At 42.9% G+C, this 20,401-nt stretch overlaps 1 protein-coding gene across 2 annotated transcripts; it reads right to left on the reverse strand.

Moving 5' to 3' along the window:
* Nucleotides 1-9,306: 9,306 nt before the first annotated feature.
* On the reverse strand, nucleotides 9,307-16,382 carry LOC120998364 (oocyte zinc finger protein XlCOF6.1-like). 2 transcript variants are annotated; one of them, XM_040429034.1, is made up of 5 exons: nucleotides 16,188-16,382; nucleotides 15,533-15,689; nucleotides 15,335-15,458; nucleotides 10,106-10,450; nucleotides 9,307-9,769 (listed from the first exon to the last, which is right to left on the reverse strand). In XM_040429034.1, exons 2-5 carry the CDS (start codon nucleotides 15,641-15,643, stop codon nucleotides 9,432-9,434), a joined length of 918 nt encoding a protein of 305 aa, XP_040284968.1. In that variant the 5' UTR covers nucleotides 15,644-15,689; nucleotides 16,188-16,382; the 3' UTR covers nucleotides 9,307-9,431. The 2 variants fall into 2 exon arrangements, with proteins under 2 accessions (XP_040284968.1, XP_040284967.1); XM_040429033.1 differs by having other exon boundaries at nucleotides 9,307-10,450.
* Between the last annotated feature and the right edge of the window lie 4,019 nt (nucleotides 16,383-20,401).

A 20,401-nucleotide genomic window follows, 5' to 3' on the forward strand; every position in this document is an offset into this window, starting at 1 on the left:
ACTGCAAGGAATTACGCACCTTCCTGACATCCACTATTTTAGACACCACATACTCGACAGCATCATTAACAAGAACCGGCGGAGGCGAGGCTTTCGATGGTACTACCGGTTCAAAATATTTTTTAAGTAGAGATTTATGGAACACATTATGAATCTGGAATGACTCGGGCAGCTCCAACCTAAATGATACCGGGTTAATCACCTCCGTGATCTTATATGGTCCAATAAAACGAGGAGCAAACTTTTTAGAATCTACCTTAAGAGAGAGATTCTTGGAGGACAACCATACCTTATCCCCAATCTGAAAATTCACCCCCCTTGAACGTCTCCTATCGGCCTTGAGTTTCTGAGAACTTTGAGCCTTTTCTAAGTTCGATTGAACCCGAGCCCAAACTGTGCACAGTTCAGAGGAGAGCCTATCCGCCTCAGGGTTAGAGGAGGAGACTGATGACCCAGAATGAAAATGGGGATGGAAACCATGGTTACAAAAGAAAGGTGAAACCCCAGCAGAAGAATTGACACGGTTATTCAAAGCAAATTCAGCCAATGGAAGAAATTTCACCCATAATTGCTGGTCATCAGCAACATACAACCTCAGGAATTGTTCCACAGACTGATTAAGGCGTTCAGTCTGACCATTACTCTCAGGGTGGTAGGCAGAAGAAAAAGACAATGAAATTTGACATCTTTGACAAAAGGCCCTCCAGAATTTGGACACAAACTGCACACCCCTGTCAGAAACAATATTTTCCGGGATACCATGCAAACAAACAATTTATTTCACAAAAATAGACGCCAGGGTTTTGGCATTCGGGAGTTTAGCCAGGGGAATGAAATGGACCATCTTGCTAAACCTATCGACTACTACCCAAACTACAGTCTTACCCTCCGCCGGCTGTAGGTCCGTTATAAAGTCCATTGAAATATGGGACCAGGGTCTACTGGGAATGGGTAGGGGTCGTAGGTTACCAGCAGGGCGAGTCCTAGGTGTCTTGGACCTGGCACAAACCTCACAGGCTGACACGTAGGACTTGACATCCCTAGTTAGAGTGGGCCACCAATAAGATCTAGAAACCAGATCCTTAGTGCCCTCAACACCCGGATGTCCACAAAAGGCAGAATCATGACACTCACCCAACAGCTGGAGACGAAATTGTATGGTAACAAACAACTTATCTGTTGGGGTGGATACCGGTGCCAGATGTTGTTCAGACCTAATGCGAGCCGAGATATCCTGGTTTAGAGCTGCTATGAAGATTTTTGCTGGTAGGATGGATTCAGGTGGTACCTCAGTAGGTTGAAAAGCATGGAAGCTCCGAGATAATGCGTCCGCCTTCACATTTTTACTTCCGGGCCTGAACGTAATGGAAAAATCAAAACGAGTAAAAAACAGAGCCCATCTGGCTTGACGGGGATTCAACCCTCAAACATAAGGTTTTTATGGTCAGTGACCACAGTTACACAATGCCTTCATCATCTCATACCGAAAAAAATTAGCCCCTACATAAGACAGTTGCCCAAAAAATAAAAATAAACTACGGCTTTCAGAATGTGGAGACACAAATTTTTTTTTTTTCAAAAATGCTTTATTATTTAAAACTTAAACAAACAACCAAATAAATTAGTCATATTTGGTATTGTCACGTCCGTAACAACCTGCTCTATAAAAATACCACATAATCTAACCTGTCAGATGAACGTTGTAAATAACAACAAATAAAAACTGTGCCAAAACAGCTATTTTTTCTTACCTTGCCTCACAAAAAGTGTATAAAATATAGAACAACCAAAAATCATATGTACCCTAAAATAGTACCAACAAAACTGCCACCTTATCCCATAGTTTCCAAAATAGGGTCACTTTTTTGGAGTTTCTACTCTAGGGGTGCATCAGGGGAGCTTCAAATGGAGGTATTACTATCATTACTATCTATTATAAAAGTAGAGAAATTCAAATTTGCTAACTATTCAAAAATTTTGGTAACTTTTTTGGTATTTTTTTTATAAATAAAAATGAAATATTTTGACTCAAATTTAGCACTGTCATGAAGTACAATATGTGACGAGAAAACAATATCAGAATGGCCTAGATAAGTATAAGCGTTTTAAAGTTATTACCACATAAAGTGACACATATCAGATTTGCAAAAATTGGCCTGGTCCTCAAGGTGAAATATGGCAGGGTCCTTAAGGGGTTAAAGCAGCCAATCAGAAGCATAATGTAACAATAGAAAAATGAGCGAGCACTCATACACTTGGCAACCAGATTGACATATGCAGAAAATATTTATTAAATCCCCATAAAATACAAGTAATAAAATTTATAAGAACAATGTAGCAATAATATACAAACATTACAGTCACATATATTGTGGTAGATATGATCGATACTATATTCATATGACTCAATAGTGTCGATAAATTCAATAGTATATACAGTACAGACCAAAAGTTTGGACACACCTTCTCATTCAAAGAGTTTTCTTTATTTTCATGACTATGAAGGCATCAAAACTATGAATTAACACATGTGGAATTATATACATAACAGACAAGTGTGAAACAACTGAAAATATGTCATATTCTAGGTTCTTCAAAGTAGCCACCTTTTGCTTTGATTACTGCTTTGCACAACTTGGCATTCTCTTGATGAGCTTCAAGAGGTAGTCCCCTGAAATGGTCTTCCAACAGTCTTGAAGGAGTTCCCAGAGATGCTTAGCACTTGTTGGCCCTTTTGCCTTCACTCTGCGGTCCAGCTCACCCCAAACCATCTCGATTGGGTTCAGGTCCGGTGACTGTGGAGGCCAGGTCATCTGGCGCAGCACCCCATCACTCTCCTTCATGGTCAAATAGCCCTTACTTTCAAAGTTTTCCTAATTTTTCGGCTGACTGACTGACCTTCATTTCTTAAAGTAATGATGGCCACTCGCTTTTCTTTACTTAGCTGCTTTTTTCTTGCCATAATACAAATTCTAACAGTCTATTCAGTAGGACTATCAGCTGTGTATCCACCTGACTTCTCCTCAACACAACTGATGGTCCCAACCCCATTTATAAGGCAAGAAATCCCACTTATTAAACCTGACAGGGCACACCTGTGAAGTGAAAACCATTTCAGGGGACTACCTCTTGAAGCTCATCAAGAGAATGCCAAGAGTGTGCAAAGCAGTAATCAAAGCAAAAGGTGGCTACTTTGAAGAACCTAGAATATGACATATTTTCAGTTGTTTCACACTTGTTTGTTATGTATATAATTCCACATGTGTTAATTCATAGTTTTGATGCCTTCAGTGTGAATCTACAATTTTCATAGTCATGAAAATAAAGAAAACTCTTTGAATGAGAAGGCGTGTCCAAACTTTTGGTCTGTACTGTATCTCACCAAAAAACTTCAAGTATATGCTGTTATTTGGAAAGAGGGGGTATTATCTTCTAGCGCTCTATCCCAATTTGGGAAACTGAATGTCACTGAAAATGTTGTAGGTGTATTCACTGGGAGCGCAACATGTTCATAAAGTGTCCACAGGAATCCTGATGATGTGAAAAGTCTCTTATAGCATATCCTTTTAAGCTCGATATGAGCTTTGGATTGAAGAAAACTTTAAATCGATATTTGGCTTACCGTCTAGCGTCTGCTGTCTCCCTATTGCTTCAATGGAGCTTTAAATATTTGCCGGCTTATTCAGTCGCTCCATACAGCAAGCTGGTTTAAATTTCGCGGGAGTTCCAAAGATCGCAGGAGTTGCCACTCTGTTCCGCAATTTCCTTTGGTGCAGCTTTCGACGATAAGAATAGTTAATCCTTTACTGTAGAGATTTTCTTCTGTATGGCCATACAGTATTATCGGAGGCTTTTCAATGCAGGTACATCACTTGTTTCACCATACGCGTTACGGGTAGATTCACTCTCCCTTCCTCAGTGGTCAACTCTTGACCACTGAGGAAGGGAGAGTGAATCTACCCGTAACGCGTATGGTGAAACAAGAGATGTACCTGCATTGAAAAGCGCTGAATAAGCCGGCAAATATTTAAAGCTCCATTGAAGCAATAGGGAGACAGCAGACGCTAGACGGTAAGCCAAATATCGATTTAAAGTTTTCTTCAATCCAAAGCTCATATCGACCTTAAAAGGATATGCTATAAGAGACTTTTCACATTATCAGGATTCCTGTGGACACTTTATGAACATATTGCGCTCCCAGTGAATACACCTACAACATTTTCAGTGACATTCAGTTTCCCAAATTGGGATAGAGCGCTAGAAGATAATACCCCCTCTTCCCAAATAACAGCATATACTTGAAGTTTTTTGGTGAGATATATATTATTGAATTTATCGACACTATTGAGTCATATGAATATAGTGTTGATCATATCTACCACAATATATGTGACTGTAATGTTGTATATTATTGCTACATTGTTCTTATAAATTTTATTACTTGTATTTTATGGGGATATAATAAATATTTTCTGCACATCTCAATTTGGTTGCCAAGTGTATGAGTGCTCGCTCATTTTTCTATTACTACATTTGCCTTTTAAAAGAGGGTGGGGTGATTCCCTCTATATGAGCTTGCAGCACCATACCTTAACTACTTGCTAGTGAGCCACCACAACCTACCACTGTTTTCAGAAGCATAATGGTAAGGAAAACTACATGTAGACATACAGACATGACTCAGAATACTGCAAAAGTCCCTGTCTATATTTCATAATGTCTCAGTGTCCAAGCAGTTCCCCGTTTGCCACGTCCAAGTTCCTCTCTAAATGTTACCAAACAGAACACCAAGAAAACAGCAAACCATATTTCCTAATTCACCCTCAAATTCATGCTCTTCATAGATGCCCAAGACATTTAATCATGCAACAAAAAAACGGAAAATACTTGACAATTAAGTACAATTAGTACAATTCATGTTAACCACTTAATTTATCTCACAATGTTTAGTCCAGTGAGACTTTAATTCAGATTTATTCATATTTAGAAAAAAGAGAGGTATTGTCAGGAAATAGTGTAGGTCACAGATGAGACCTGAAACCTCTAGGAATTGATAAAGTGTCCAGATATAATAGAAAGCAAATCACATGAGTCTTTTAGACTCCACTTCTCATTTTCTCTCCAGCAAGGCCACAGAAGAGGAAGTCAAGAAAGACCTATTCCCACAGCTCTGCCAAGTAGTATTCAACATCAGCTTGTCATACCAGATCGTATTAGAATCCATGGGCGCTGGTCCAAGAACCACCACTGTAGACCAAACTTCGATATAGACAGCACTCAAGGTGATTAACAAAGTGGGTGTTGCTCTGCTATTTTCTGTACTCCCATAGGAATGAACGGAGGGCAGCCATGCATATGGTTGAGGTACTTTGAGGTCTCTGTTTTAAGTATATCCTAGCGATATGCCCTCAATGTCCGACATGGGACAACCTCTTTAACTCCTTAAGGACACAGCCTTATTTCACCTTAAAGGGACTCTGTCACCACTTTCTAACCCCCCCTTTTAAAAGTATTGTTATCTCCATGGCGCCCCTGTGATTACAAAGGTGTTGTTAGAAGATAAATTCGCCGTCTCCTTTTGATAAAAAGAGCTTTTATCTAACCTGTCAATCTTCTTGATAAGGTGCCCAGGGCGTTTCTGTTGGTCTCAAGCTGCCGCCCGCCGCCGCCGCCGTTGGTGCCCAGCTCCTCCCCTCATGCTTTCAGCGCCGCCCGAATGTAATGAAATACGCCTCCGGCTCTCTCTCAGTGCCCCCTCCTCCTTTTCAAAGATCCCGCGCGTGCGCACAGGGCTGTGCCTGATGCGCCCGTGCGGACATTTACAATCAGCCTCATTGAGCGAAGTGCGCATGCGCGCACTTCGCTCAACCTCCTCATCAGATGAGCACTGCAGCCGGCCACTCAGAGCCTGCCAAGCGCTGTATGGAGCAGCACGCAAAGACATACAGAGGACTATATTATATCGCCCTTTTCTACACTCCAGAATTTTGAGGTAAAAACAAGATTGATAACAATATTAATTACTATAGTATTCTATTGAAATGAAACATATATAGATCGATATATATATATATATATATATATATACACACACACACACACTACACACCCAGTTATGTATTTTGCCCCCTGAGAGTTGAGTGTAAGTGTGTATGTATATATATATATATATATATATATATATCGATCTATATATGTTTCATTTCAATAGAATACTATAGTAATTAATATTGTTATCAATCTTGTTTTTACCTCAAAATTCTGGAGTGTAGAAAAGGGCGATATAATATAGTCCTCTGTATGTCTTTGCGTGCTGCTCCATACAGCGCTTGGCAGGCTCTGAGTGGCCGGCTGCAGTGCTCGTCTGATGAGGAGGTTGAGCGAAGTGCGCGCATGCGCACTTCGCTCAATGAGGCTGATTGTAAATGTCCGCACGGGCGCATCAGGCACAGCCCTGTGCGCACGCGCGGGATCTTTGAAAAGGAGGAGGGGGCACTGAGAGAGAGCCGGAGGCGTATTTCATTACATTCGGGCGGCGCTGAAAGCATGAGGGGAGGAGCTGGGCACCAACGGCGGCGGCGGCGGGCGGCAGCTTGAGACCAACAGAAACGCCCTGGGCACCTTATCAAGAAGATTGACAGGTTAGATAAAAGCTCTTTTTATCAAAAGGAGACGGCGAATTTATCTTCTAACAACACCTTTGTAATCACAGGGGCGCCATGGAGATAACAATACTTTTAAAAGGGGGGGTTAGAAAGTGGTGACAGAGTCCCTTTAAGGACCAGGCCATTTTTTGCAAATCTGACCAGTGTCACTTTAAGTGGTGATAACTTTAAAACGCTTTGACTTATCCAGGCCATTCTGAGACTGTTTTTTTCGTCACGTATTGTACTTCATGACAGTGGTAAAATGGAGTAAAAAAATATAATTTTTATTTATAAAAAAATACAAAATTTGCCAAAAATTTTGAAAAATTAGCAAATTTACAAGTTTCAATTTCTCTACTTCTAGAATACATAGTAATACCTACAAAAATAGTTATTACTTTACATTCCCCATATGTCTACTTAATGTTAGGATCATTTTGGGAATGACATTTTATTTTTGGGGGACGTTACAAGGCTTAGAAGTTTAGAAGCAAATCTTTTTAAGGACCAGTTCAGGTCTGAAGTCACTTTGTGAGGCTTACATAATAGAAACCACCCAAAAATGACCCCATCTAAGAAACTACACCCCTCAAGGTATTCAAAACTGATTTTACAAACGTTGTTAACCCTTTAGGTGTTCCACAAGAATTAATGGAAAATAGAGATACAATTTCAAAATTTCACTTTTTTGGCAGATTTTTCATTTTAATATTTTTTTTCCAGTTACAAAGCAAGGGTTAACAGCCAAACAAAACTCAATATTTATGGCCCTGATTCTGTAGTTTACAGAAACACCCCATATGTGGTCGTAAACTGCTGTACGGGTACATGGCAGAGCGCAGAAGGAAAGGAATGCCATACGGTTTTCATCTGACAGGTTAGATCATGTGGTATTTTTATAGAGCAGGTTGTCACGGACGCGGCGATACCTAATATGTATACAATTTTTTTATTTATGTAAGTTTTACACAATGATTTCCTTTTTGAAACAAAAAAAACATGTTTTAGTGTCTCCATAGTCTAAGAGCCATAGTTTTTTCAGTTTTTGGGCGATTATCTTAGGTAGGGTCTCATTGTTTGCGGGATGAGATGATGGTTTGATTGGCACTATTTTGGGGTGCATATGACTTTTTGATCGCTTGCTATTACGCTTTTTGTGATGTAAGATGACAAAAAATGGCTTTGTTTACACCGTTTTTATTTTTATTTTTTACGGCGTTCATCTGAGGGGTTAGGTCATGTGATATTTTTATAGAGTAACTTATTAAGGACGCGGCGATACCTAATATGTATACTTTTTTTTTATTTATGTAAGTTTTACACAATGATTTCATTTTTGAAACAAAAAAAATCATGTTTTAGTGTTTCCATATTCTGAGAGCCATAGTTTTTTCAGTTTTTGGGCGATTATCTTGGGTGGGGTAGGATTTTTGCGGGATGAGATGACGGTTTTATTGGAACTATTTTGGGGTGCATATGACTTTTTGATCGCTTGCTATTACACTTTTTGTGATGTAAGGTGACAAAAAATGGTTTATTTAGCACAGTTTTTGTTTTTTATTTTTTACGGTGTTCATCTGAGGGGTTAGGTCATGTGATATTTTTATAGAGCCGGTCGATACAGACGCGGCGATACCAAATATGTATACTTTTTTTATTTATGTAAGTTTTACACAATAACAGCTTTTTTAAAAAAAAAAAATGATGTTTTAGTGTCTCCATATTCTGAGCCATAGTGTTTTTTTATTTTTTGGGCGATTGTCTCAGGTAGGGGCTCATTTTTTGCGGGATGAGGTGACGGTTAGATTGGGACTATTTTGGTGGGCGTACGCCTTTTTGATCGCTTGCTGTTGTACTTTTTGTGATGTAAGGTGACAAAAAAATGGTTTATTTAGCACAGTTTTTATTTTTTATGGTTTTCATCTGAGGGGTTGGGTCATGTGATATGCTTATAGAGCTAGTCGATATGCACGCGGCGATACCTAATATGTCTTTTTTTTTACCCTATTTTTTTTACTTTATTTGGGGAAAATGACGTTTTTGTTTATTTTTACTTGAAACTTTTCATTTTTTGGGGGGAAAACTTTATTTTTTCAACTTTTTTTTCACTTTATTTTTTGTGCCACTTTGGGACTTGAACTTTTGGGGGTCTGATCCTTTACAATGCATTCCAATACTTCTGTATTGAAATGCATTGGCTGTATGAGTAATACAGTGAGTATTACTCATACAGCTTCCGGCCTGTGAGATTCAGGGGGCTGGATCTCACAGGCTCGTCACCGTAAGGCAGTGAAGATGTCTCATGAAGGCATCGCACTGCCTTCCATGCCATCAGGTCTCCCCCACTGGCACCACCGCCGCCACCGCCCGCACAATAAAAAGCCGCAAACCGCAGGTCTGAATTGACCTGCGGTTTGCAGCGATCGCCGACATGGGGGGGGTCACTGGACTCCCCCGCACATTTAGCCGAGGTGCCTGCTCAATGATTTGAGCAGGCACCGACTTCCGATCACCGCCCGCCGCGCGGCGGTGATCGAAAAACACAGGGCGTACAGATACACCCTGTGTCCTTAAGTACCAGGACATAAGGGCTTACCTGTACGCCCTGTGTCCTGAAGAGGTTAATAATCAAAAATGACTTTGTCCACGGGGTGTATTGCAATGATGTAAATTCAGTGTGTAGAAAAGCAAAAAATATCTTGTTTGCTCCTATGACAAGAATTTGGTTTCTTCTCCCTGTAAATTATCTAATGACTTTAGATTAGATTTTCCTGTAAAACATTTTTATTTTTTACATACAGAAAATGAAAATGGCTTATCTTCTGTGTGAATTCTTTTGTGTCTAACGAGATCTGACTTATTTGTAAAACATCTCCCACATTCTGAACAGCAATATGGCTTCTCTCCTGTGTGAATTCTTTCATGGATAACAAGATCTGACTTTTTTATAAAACGTTTACCACATTCTGAACATGAATATGGTTTCTCTCCTGTGTGACCTCTTTCATGTATAACGAGATCTGACTTTTGTGTAAAACTTTTCCCACATTCTAAACATGAATACGGCTTCTCTCCTGAGTGACTCCTCTCATGTGCAACAAGTTTTGATTTAAATATAAAACCTTTCCCACATGTTGAACAGGAATATGGCGTATTTCCTGTGTGAATTCTGTGGTGAAGCTTGAGGTTGCGTTTTGTAATGAAATATTTCCCACATTCTGAACATGAAAATGGCTTTGCTTTTGTGTGAATTCTGTCATGCATAAAGAGATCTGACTTTCTTATAAAACATTTCCCACACTCTGAACATGAATATAATTTCCTTCCTGTGTGACTTTTCTGATGAACCTTGAGCATGTTATTAGTAATAAAACATTTCTCACATGCTGAGCAGGAATATGGTTTCTCTCCTATGTGACTTGTTTCATGTGTAATGAAATCTGACTTTTGTTTAAAACATTTCTCACATTCTGAACATGAATACGGCTTCTCTCCTGTGTGACTTCTCTGATGAACGTTGAGGCTCTCTTTAGTATTAAAACCTTTCCCACATTCTGAATATGAATACGACTTCTCTCTTTTACCCAGTTTCTTATCATTACTTGTGGTAACAATCTGTGATTGGTCAGGAGAAGGTTCCTCATGATTTGGAGGATTATATGATAGATCTGTACTGTGAAGTCCTGGATGGACATTACAGGTAATGAGGTTTCCTCCTGAAGAGCGCTGCCCGATATCTTCATCTTCTACTATATGATCTAGCGATAACATGAAGTTGCCCTCAGAGATCTTACTGGGATTTTCTGTTAATTAAAAAGAGACTTTGTGATATTCATTTTCAAACCATAAAGTAGATACATTTACAACCTTTGTATTACACTGGAAACATACATGCAGATTTTAAGCCAAAATCAGAAGTGGATCCAGCAGAAAATAGAAATACACAGTGCTGCTTGAAGGTTTGTGAACCGTATAAAATGTTCAATATTCCTGCATGAATCCGATCTAAAACTGCATCAGATTTTCACACAAGTCCTAAAAGTAGATAAAGAAAACTAAATCAAGGAATGAAGTCAACAATGTTAGACCAACATAACAGAGTTAAAGCTGAGAAATGGATGAACATTCCTCCAAGCCGATGTGCGGAACTAATCAGCAATTGCCGGAAATGTTTCGTTGCAGTTACTGCTGCACACGCAAATCACGCCTGATAGTGAAAGCAAAGGTTCACATACATTTCCGATCACAGATGTGATATTGGATCAATCTCCTCAATAAATAAATGATCGAGCTTAATATTCTTTATCTACTTTTAGGTCTTCTGATGGCGTTTTAGGTGAAATCCATGCAGTATATATAGAAAGTTCTGCAGGCTTCACAAAGCACCAGTGTACATCCCTTATATTTCATATTCCTTTTGAATCCCTTTCTGGCTTTGACACAAAACCTGCCTGTGTGACTGCAGCCTTAGGCCCCTTTCACACGAGCGAGTATTCCGCGCGGATGCGATGCGGGAGGTGAACGCATTGCACCCGCACTGAATACCGACCCATTCATTTCTATGGGGCTGTGCACACGAGCGGTGATTTTCACGCATCACTTGTGCGTTGCGTGAAAATCGCAGCATGCTCCTCTTTGTGCGTTTTTCACGTAACGCAGGCCCCATAGAAATGAATGGGGTTGCGTGAAAATCGCAAGCATCCGCAAGCAAGTGCGGATGCGGTGCGATTTTCACGCACGGTTGCTAGGAGACGATCGGGATGGAGACCCGATCATTATTATTTTCCCTTATAACATGGTTATAAAGGAAAATAATAGCATTCTGAATACAGAATGCATAGTAAAACAGCGCTGGAGGGGTTAATTTTTTTTTAAACTCACCTTAATCCACTTGCTCGCGTAGCCCGGCATCTCCTTGTGTCTCCTTTGTTGAAGGACCTATGGTGAGCATTAAATACAGTTATAGGACCTTTGATGACGTCACTCCGGTCATCACATGGTACGTCACATGATCTTTTACCATGGTGATTCACCATGGTAAAAGATTATGTGACGTACCATGTGATGACCGGAGTGACGTCATCAAAGGTCCTTTACCCAGGTCCTAAAGAAAGGAGACAGAAGCAGATGCCGGCTGCGCTATCAAGTGGACTAAGGTGAGTTAAACATTTTTTATTTTTTTTTTAACCCCTCCAGCGCTATTTTACTTTGCATTCTGTATTCAGAATGCTATTATTTTCCCTTATAACCATGTTATAAGGGAAAATAATACAATCTACAGAACACCGATCCCAAGCCCGAACTTCTGTGAAGAAGTTCGGGTTTGGGTACCAAACATGCCGATTTTTCTCACGCGCGTGCAAAACGCATTACAATGTTTTGCACTCGCGCGGAAAAATCGCGGGTGTTCCCGCAACGCACCCGCACATTTTTCCGCAACGCCCGTGTGAAAGAGGCCTAATAAATCTCTGTATAACTCTTTATCATGGATGAATGATAAAGTCCATGGGCCAGATTTATCATTGCACTTACATCTTACTCCACTTTTACATATGTCTAAAGTCACTTTTGGCTAAAAAAACTAAAATCTGATTTATTAATGGTCCTTTAATACTGTGATAAATGTGGTTTGACGGTAGCAGTTTATGCTTCAGTAAGTGGCTTTGCACAAGTTTGCAAAAGTTGCACGTCTTTACTAAAAAGTTGCAGGTTTAAAGGTTTCTGACAGAAAAGTTGCATATATAATGTTCCCAGCATAAGCATGACCCTCACTGGAGTGAAATTGCGCACATTTTTGCGACTTTTTCACACCATAAATTTGATTTTAGCTAATGATAAATCTGGCCACATGACTCTGCTTTATACTTGGTGATTACTTCTACTACATAAACCCAGACCTGATACCATTAGTAAATCTGAAAATCACCTTCTCTGACAATCGGGCCTGTCCCCTGCCAGCACATAAGACCCTTCTATATCAATTGGGGATAATAACTTAACCCCTTAGTGACCAGCCAACTTTGTGCCTTCATGGAGTTCTTCGATTTCATAGTGACATATTTGTTCATCTGCTCAGAGTTGCCACGTATACCTCTTTTTCACATTAGGACTTTCCTTCCCTGCCTTCTGCATTAGCTCATCTGGGCAGGTTGTTGACATGCAGAACTTCCTGTTTTCCTGATGACAGAATTCCTTTAAACACCTTTGTAGTACATCTTTTCCTAGAAAATGCTTCCTTCTCCTGTTATCAGACTCTTCTCCTGCTCCCTCCTCCTCTTTCATCTAATTCATCTTGAAGATGAGCTGCCTGCTCACTGAGAGATCAGATTACATAGATTTGTATGGGGAGGAGAGGGGGAGGAGGAGAAAGAAAAGGGACACAGAGACAGACACAGAGACAGTTGGTGGTTTTGAAATGATTCATATACATGTGGCAATCAACTTCTCTGCATGAGGATCAGTCATGGCTACTGTGATAACTTGTCCCCATACAGATTCATTGTTGGCAGATCCCTGATTACAGAGGAAAATCTGCTGCCCAGAAGCGATGATTTCGGGTGCAACATAAACACTGCTTTTACCCAAAGAACAAGTATTTTCTCACTGATCAGATGATCAGTGGCTTCTTTACACAGGGAAAACATCAGCAATGAGCATTATTTCCTGATAATCACCCTCCTACCCTCACTGTCTCATGTCACTGCTTAATTCATATGTAACCTGTTCGGTTTTCTGTGAAATGTCCTCCATTACTGCTGCTGTCTATAACAGTATGATACAGAAAGATAGGGGAGCACAATCTCCTGTCGCCATGAGTAATCTATTGGCAGACACGGGGCTGTGGTGTCAGAGTTGGTAGAAATGTAATAACTCCAGCTAAAAAGGCAATATTAACAGTTATTAATATTGCATAACTTTCATATAAATTTAGAAAAGTTTAGAAATCTTAAACATAAATATTTCTTATGTTCTATAAATCTAAGGCCCTTATTTATCAAAAACTGTGATAAGCAGGGTGTTCTAGTGATGATAGATAATCAGTTTTCACCTCTCCTGTCCCTTATACTATACAGAGTGATAAGCAGGTTGTTCTCTAGTAATGATAATCAGTTCTCACCTCTTCTATGTTCTCTCCTGTCCTCATACTATAAACAGTGATAAGCAGGGTGTTCTAGTGATAATAGATAATCAGTTCTCACCTCTCCTGTGTTCTCTCCTGTCCCTTATACTATACACAGTGATAAGCAGGTTGTTCTCTAGTAATGATAATCAGTTCTCACCTCTTCTATGTTCTCTCCTGTCCTCATACTATAAACAGTGATAAGCAGGGTGTTCTAGTGATGATAGATAATCAGTTCTCACCTCTCCTGTGTTCTCTCCTGTCCCTTATACTATATACAGTGATAAGCTGGGTGTTCTAGTGATGATAGATAATCAGTTTTCACCTCTCCTGCCCTTATACAATAAACAGTGATAAGCAGAATGTTCTAGTGGTGATAAATAATCAGTTCTCACAACTGGCAACATGGGGTTAATGTATGGGTATATTTTTCGTGTGGTATCGAATAGTATCGAGGATTGTAATTTTTTCTTGGTATAAAAATTTATTTTAAAATTATGGTATTGGAACAACTCTGCTCCGTACAACTGTTCAGATACCGCAGTGGTTATTGTCCACAGCATCCAAGAGGCTAAATATCTAGGATGAGAGTCATATGGAGAGGGATCAACAAACAAGGTTTGTCTACCATCATCCACTGCTATATCCATACCCTTCCTGCAGGAACATCCAAATTCACATATGTGGTATGGTTTTCAAGAGAAGAAACCTCTACAACAAATCTGCTGTGTGTGAACACACCCTAATGCAGCAGTACAGTAAAGTAAGGAATGTGTGTGTGGAGCTCAGGCATCGGCCGCTCATCAGGGACGTCTGTCAACCCCTCAGGCTGCCCGATTCATCTGCACCCCCCATGTCACCCCACTCCTATTTATTCTGGAGCAGATTCTCGGATTAAGAGAAAATGAAGCCCATGACATATTGTGGAGCCTCCGCAGCTAGAACACTCCGGGCCGTACATCTACTGCTAGAAGACACATGTCCGCTCTGACAGGACCACAGACTGGAGGAGGAGAGAGAAGAGCCCACCTTCTCCTCCAGACACGTATAGAACCTTGTGTCTTCTCTGCTTGTGGAGTGACTAGAGGATCCCAGACATGAAGGGAGGAGAACTACTGGAAAGTGACTATGGAATAAGGATATGTTCACACCACGTCTGAGCCTTCCATCAGAGGTAGGTATCAGGAGGGTTTCCTAAGGTAGATCTCTGATAGAAGGAGGTGAAGTCTCCCCTGTACAGTCCTATCATTCTATATAGTCACACAGGGGCAGACGTCACCCATAAGCCCCATGTATACGGCACGGCACAGGTTTTCCTGCAGGACCCTCTGTATAGAATAGTGTCATCTACTGTACCGGCCGATGGAGGCCAAGAGGACACTATATCTGTCAGGGGGATGGAGCCTATGGAGAAGTGTGATGTATATGGGAAATGTAGGCTCTAACGTGATGTGACCGGGAATAACATGTGGAGCTCCTACATTACATGTCTTTACACACGTGTACACACTGCACATGACTGGACTGAAGCTTTAACACGGCCTCTTCTCACCTCGTCTCTTCTTACCTGGTGATGTCAGAGACCGGGGATCCTCCATCATGGAGTCCTTGTACAGATTCTGGTGTCCTTCTAAATACTTCCACTCCTTCATGGAGAAATAGACCGCCACATCCTGACACCTTACAGGAACCTGACAACACAATGACACCGTCATCACCCAGACCCCTCCAGTGCTGTTACTGGAGAATTTCCCAGCAGTGTCACCTCTCCAGTCAGCAGCTCCATCATCTTGTGAGTGAGTTCTAGGATCTTCTTCTCATATATCAGGGGGGGGAGGCTCTGTGATGGGGGTCCTGCTCCACCCTCCTGACTCATGGAGGATGAGAGTCAGCCCCAATGTCTTCTTCACTATGGTGTAATCCTGTGGATGGAGAAAGACACTAAGGGAAAGAAATTCCTTCCTGACTCCAGATCTACACTGAGAATCCCTCCCTGGATCATGGCCCCATCTCCAGTAATCTAGTCACTAGAAGCTGGAATATTATTACCCTCCAGACCTCCAGGCCCCTTCTGGACTCTTCTAGAGAATCCCCGCATGACTCCTTCCTCTGGCAGAGAGCTCCATAGTCTCACTGCTCTTACAGTAAAGACTCCTCTTCTATGTTGGTGGAGAAACCTTTTTTCCTCTAGACGTAGTACAAAGTGCCTAGTTACCTTCTCATGGCTAGTACAACATGACTATTGGTCTCCATGATCCATCACTGACCATACTGGTGGCTGATCTTCATCTCCATCATTTGGAAGGTCTGGAGGCCGTTCTCCAGGACCCTGGACTCTTCCTATCACTTCCTATGATGGATTCTCCTTCCCGATGTTTGACAAAATACAATAAAGAGGAGAGAAAACTAGAAAAGTTTACCTCTCCGCTCAGCAGGGAGATGATCTCCAAGGTGAATTCTAATATTCTTCTGCTGATCTCCTTCCTGTCCATCCTTGGTGGTCATTCAGGAGAAGAGGAGAGAACTGGAGGAGCTGGAGGCTTCTAGTACTGCAGTTGCCTTTATGAGGAGAGACTGGAAATCCTCCAGGGACAAGAGCATTAGTGTGATCCAGAACCGCACTTACTGCTCCTGGAGAGACCCCGCTTCTCAGAGCCACCAGTACCAGGGATTTTGGAGAAATGGCTGATACCAGAGAGAAGAAGAGGCTCCAGACACCACAGCAGTGACTACCAACCAGGACCTGCTCTGTATCTGCTGCACTGCAAAAGCTGAAGGACCTGTGATGATGATACCATCATGTGATCAGTGCAGGGGGCGGAGTTCAGCTGTAGAGAAGTAGTGATGTCACCGTCATGTGATCAGTTCACGGGGTGGAGCTCAGTACTGGAGGGAAGTGGTGGTAAAAGACCTGTGATGATGTCACCATCATGTGACCGGTGCAAAGGGCGGAGCTCAGCAGTGGAATGTAGGAGGGTTGCCTCTATGAATGTGGTGGTGGGACCTCATCCTTGCTTTACGTTTCTGTACAGTTTTCCCCGAACAGGACGTTTAGTGCAAAGAATCAGGTCCAGAACATTGAATGTAGAACACATAAATGTCCCTGGATCTTATAGTCCTGTGTGTGTTGGGAATCTGGATCTTGTCTGTCATCATTACAAATGTCCTAAAGGTCCTGTTGGGGTCTCTGTGTGGGGGAAAAAGGACAGAATCTTAACGACTTAGTGACCAGCCTGTTTTTGGTCCTTAGGCCACAGATCTTCCACGGATTGTGTCAGGAAAAAGCTGATGGTTTTGGAGTCAGGATCAATCAGAATAAGCTGCGATTTCCTCTTAACACAAAGATGAAGCGTGAAAACCGTGGGCACAGACCCCTGACAGGAATGGTCAGGATTCAGTCTGGATGCTGTCCGCAAAAGGTGTAGCTCGGCTTTCCTGCACCCGGGGCAACAATTCAGATTTGCGCGTCCTGCGAGAATCAAATTTACTTAATGAAGACCTCCCGCAAAAAAAATTATTTTTTGACCTGCTAGAAAGGTACATGATGTAATCTGTAGTGAATGTCATTTTCTTATCAGTGGCTGTATTTGTGAGTTATAACCTCCCTTCTGATTCTCTTCTGTGTCATGTGACCAGCAATCAGACTCACCAACTGACACAGCATCTTCTGTGTGGACAGGAAGTCAGTTTTTCTGTGTATTCCTATGGAAGCCTCATTCTCAGTCTCATAGGAATGACTAGAGAAGTAACTGACTACCTGTCCTGTATCAGTTGGAGATCAGAGAGTTGGTCACATGACACAACTACAATTAGAAGGGTGGGGCTAACTCACAAATACAGTCACTGGTGAGAAGATTACATTCTCTACAGATTACATCATGCACCTTTCTAACAGGTCAGAGAATAAATTTTTTTTGCAGGAGTTCTACTTTAAAGTGGCAGTAGTTAAGCCGCGGGTCACGGCAAATTTCTGTTACACTAAGGCACTCCTCTAACTCTACCCAATGCATAACTACACTCACCCAGTCCCACCTGATAAAATCTATCACAGGGTACACGGTGGGACCAATACACCAGGTAATAAACGAAAGGTCCAACTGGTCCTACCTCATCCAGGGTGTCACTGGTGTCGGCGAGATGTCCTCTGGTCCTACCTCATTCAGGGTGTCGCTGGCGTCAGCATGATGTCCTCTGGTCCTACCTCATCCAGCGTGTCACTGGCATTGGCGAGATGTTCTCTGGTTCTACCTCATCCAGGGTGTCACTGGTGTCGGCGTGATGTCCTCTGGTCCTACCTCATCTAGGGTGTCACTGGCGTCGGCGTGATGTCCTCTGGTCCTACCTCATCCAGGGTGTCACTGGCATCGGCGAGATGTTCTCTGGTTCTACCTCATCCAGGGTGTCACTGGTGTCGGCGTGATATCCTCTGGTCCTACCTCATCCAGGTTGTCCCTGGCGTCGGCATGATGTCCTCTGGTCCTACCTCATCCAGGGTGTCACTGGCATCGGCGTGATGTCCTCTGGTCCTACCACATCCAGGGTGTCGCTGGCGTCTGCGTGATGTCCTCTGGTCCTACCTCATCCAGCGTGTCACTGGCATTGGCGAGATGTTCTCTGGTTCTACCTCATCCAGGGTGTCACTGGTGTCGGCGTGATGTCCTCTGGTCCTACCTCATCTAGGGTGTCACTGGCGTCGGCGTGATGTCCTCTGGTCCTACCTCATCCAGGGTGTCACTGGCATCGGCGAGATGTTCTCTGGTTCTACCTCATCCAGGGTGTCACTGGTGTCGGCGTGATGTCCTCTGGTCCTACCTCATCCAGGTTGTCCCTGGCGTCGGCATGATGTCCTCTGGTCCTACCTCATCCAGGGTGTCACTGGCATCGGCGTGATGTCCTCTGGTCCTACCACATCCAGGGTGTCGCTGGCGTCTGCGTGATGTCCTCTGGTTCTACCTCATCCAGAGTGTCGCTGGCATCGGCGTGATATCCTCTGTTCCTACCTCATCCAGGGTGTCGCTGGCATCGGCATGATGTCCTCTGGTCCTACCTCATCCAGGGTGTCACTGGCATCGGCGAGATGTCCTCTGGTTCTACCTCATCCAGGGTGTCGCTGGCGTCAGTGTGATGTCCTCTGGATCCGGAACAAGGTCCTTGTGGTAATAGAGAAAAAAGAATAATGACATAAGGAAGGGATGGTAACTGCCCCTGGTAAATCCCCAGCAGGGGACGCTGTGCCTGTTATATCTCAGCACTGTGCTGCCCTGTAAGACCGAGCCATCCCAATGTATAAGAGGGTAATCCAGGGCATTTCCCCTAAGTACTACCACACAGTACTAATGCCCACATTGTGCCCCCTCACAGTAATTATGCTCACATTGTGGACCCTTCACAATAGTTATGTCCTCCTTGTGGCCCCTCACTGTAGTTATGTCCTCCTTGTGGCCCCTCACTGTAGTTATGTCCTCCTTGTGGCCCCTCACTGTAGTTATGTTCTCCTTGTGGCCCCTCGCAGTAGTTATGTCCTCCTTTGTGCCCCTCACAGTAGTTATGCCCATCTTTGTGCCCCTTCACAGTAGTTATGCCCATCTTTGTGCCCCTTCACAGTAGGTATGTCCAGTTTGTACCCCCTCACTGTAATCATGTCCTCCTTGTGGCCCCTCACTGTAGTTATGTTCTCCTTGTGGCCCCTCACTGTAGTTATGCCCTCCTTTGTGCTCCTCACAGTAGTTATGCACACCTTTGTGCCCCTCACAGTAGTTATGCCCACCTTTGTGCCCCTCACAGTAGTTATGCCCTCCTTTGTGCCCATGACAGTAGTTATGCCCACATTTGTGCCCCTTCACAGTAGTCATGCACACCTTTGTGCCCCTCACAGTAGTTATGCCCTCCTTTGTGCCCCTCACAGTAGTTATGCCAAGCTTTGTGCCCCTTTGCAGTAGTTATGCCCACCCTCGTGCCCCTTCACAGTAGTTATGCCCACCCTTGTGCCCCTCTCAGTAGTTATGCCCACCTTTGTACCCGTTCACAGTAGTTATGTCCTCCTTTGTGCCCCTCACAGTAGTCATACACACCTTTGTGCCCCTCACAGAGTTATGTCCTCCTTGTGGCCCCTGTGCCCTCTCCAGCTACATGAAAGAAAAAAAACTAAAATACTTACCTTCTTCCCTAATGACACGCTCCCACATACATGGCGCTGCTAGCTGTGCAGGGGGCCGACCTCCGGGCTTTCAGCGCTCCTCCCACTGCCAGCAGTGCCATGTGCGGCCTAAGGGGGGAGAGCCGGAGACCAGTGAAGTAGGGAGCTGACAGGAACTGCCAGGCGGGTGCGCACCCCCAGCCTCTGCTCCTGGGGCACGTGCCCCGTCTTCCCCACCTCGCTACGCCCCTGCTGTCCGTCCAAAAAAGGGGGTTAGTCAGCACCTCCCAGTGCGCAGGTGCACACTGCCATGGCAAAGACCTAGAGGAAAAAGAGACAATGCAGCAGCACCCTGCAAATCAGACAAAGTACAACAATGCCATAGTCACAAAAATAATGATTACAAAAATGATGGTGCTAATGCTACGCTTATTTATAAAGTGAGATGCTTGGCCAATGCATTTTGTACAAAACCATCTAAGCCCGTCTGCCGAACGT

This window comes from Bufo bufo, chromosome 4 (assembly GCF_905171765.1).
Source record: "Bufo bufo chromosome 4, aBufBuf1.1, whole genome shotgun sequence".
NCBI classification, from domain to species: domain Eukaryota; kingdom Metazoa; phylum Chordata; class Amphibia; order Anura; family Bufonidae; genus Bufo; species Bufo bufo.

Excerpts from the sequence above, each read along its gene's own strand:
- LOC120998364 (XM_040429033.1), bottom strand. The coding sequence starts at position 15,643 with ATGAGTCAGGAGGGTGGAGCAGGACCCCCATCACAGAGCCTCCCCCCC. Across the intron at positions 15,459-15,532 it reads TGGAGCTGCTGACTGGAGAG|GTTCCTGTAAGGTGTCAGGA; the intron begins GTGACACTGCTG and ends TTGTGTTGTCAG. Across the intron at positions 10,451-15,334 it reads CCGGTCTCTGACATCACCAG|AAAATCCCAGTAAGATCTCT; the intron begins GTAAGAAGAGAC and ends TTTAATTAACAG.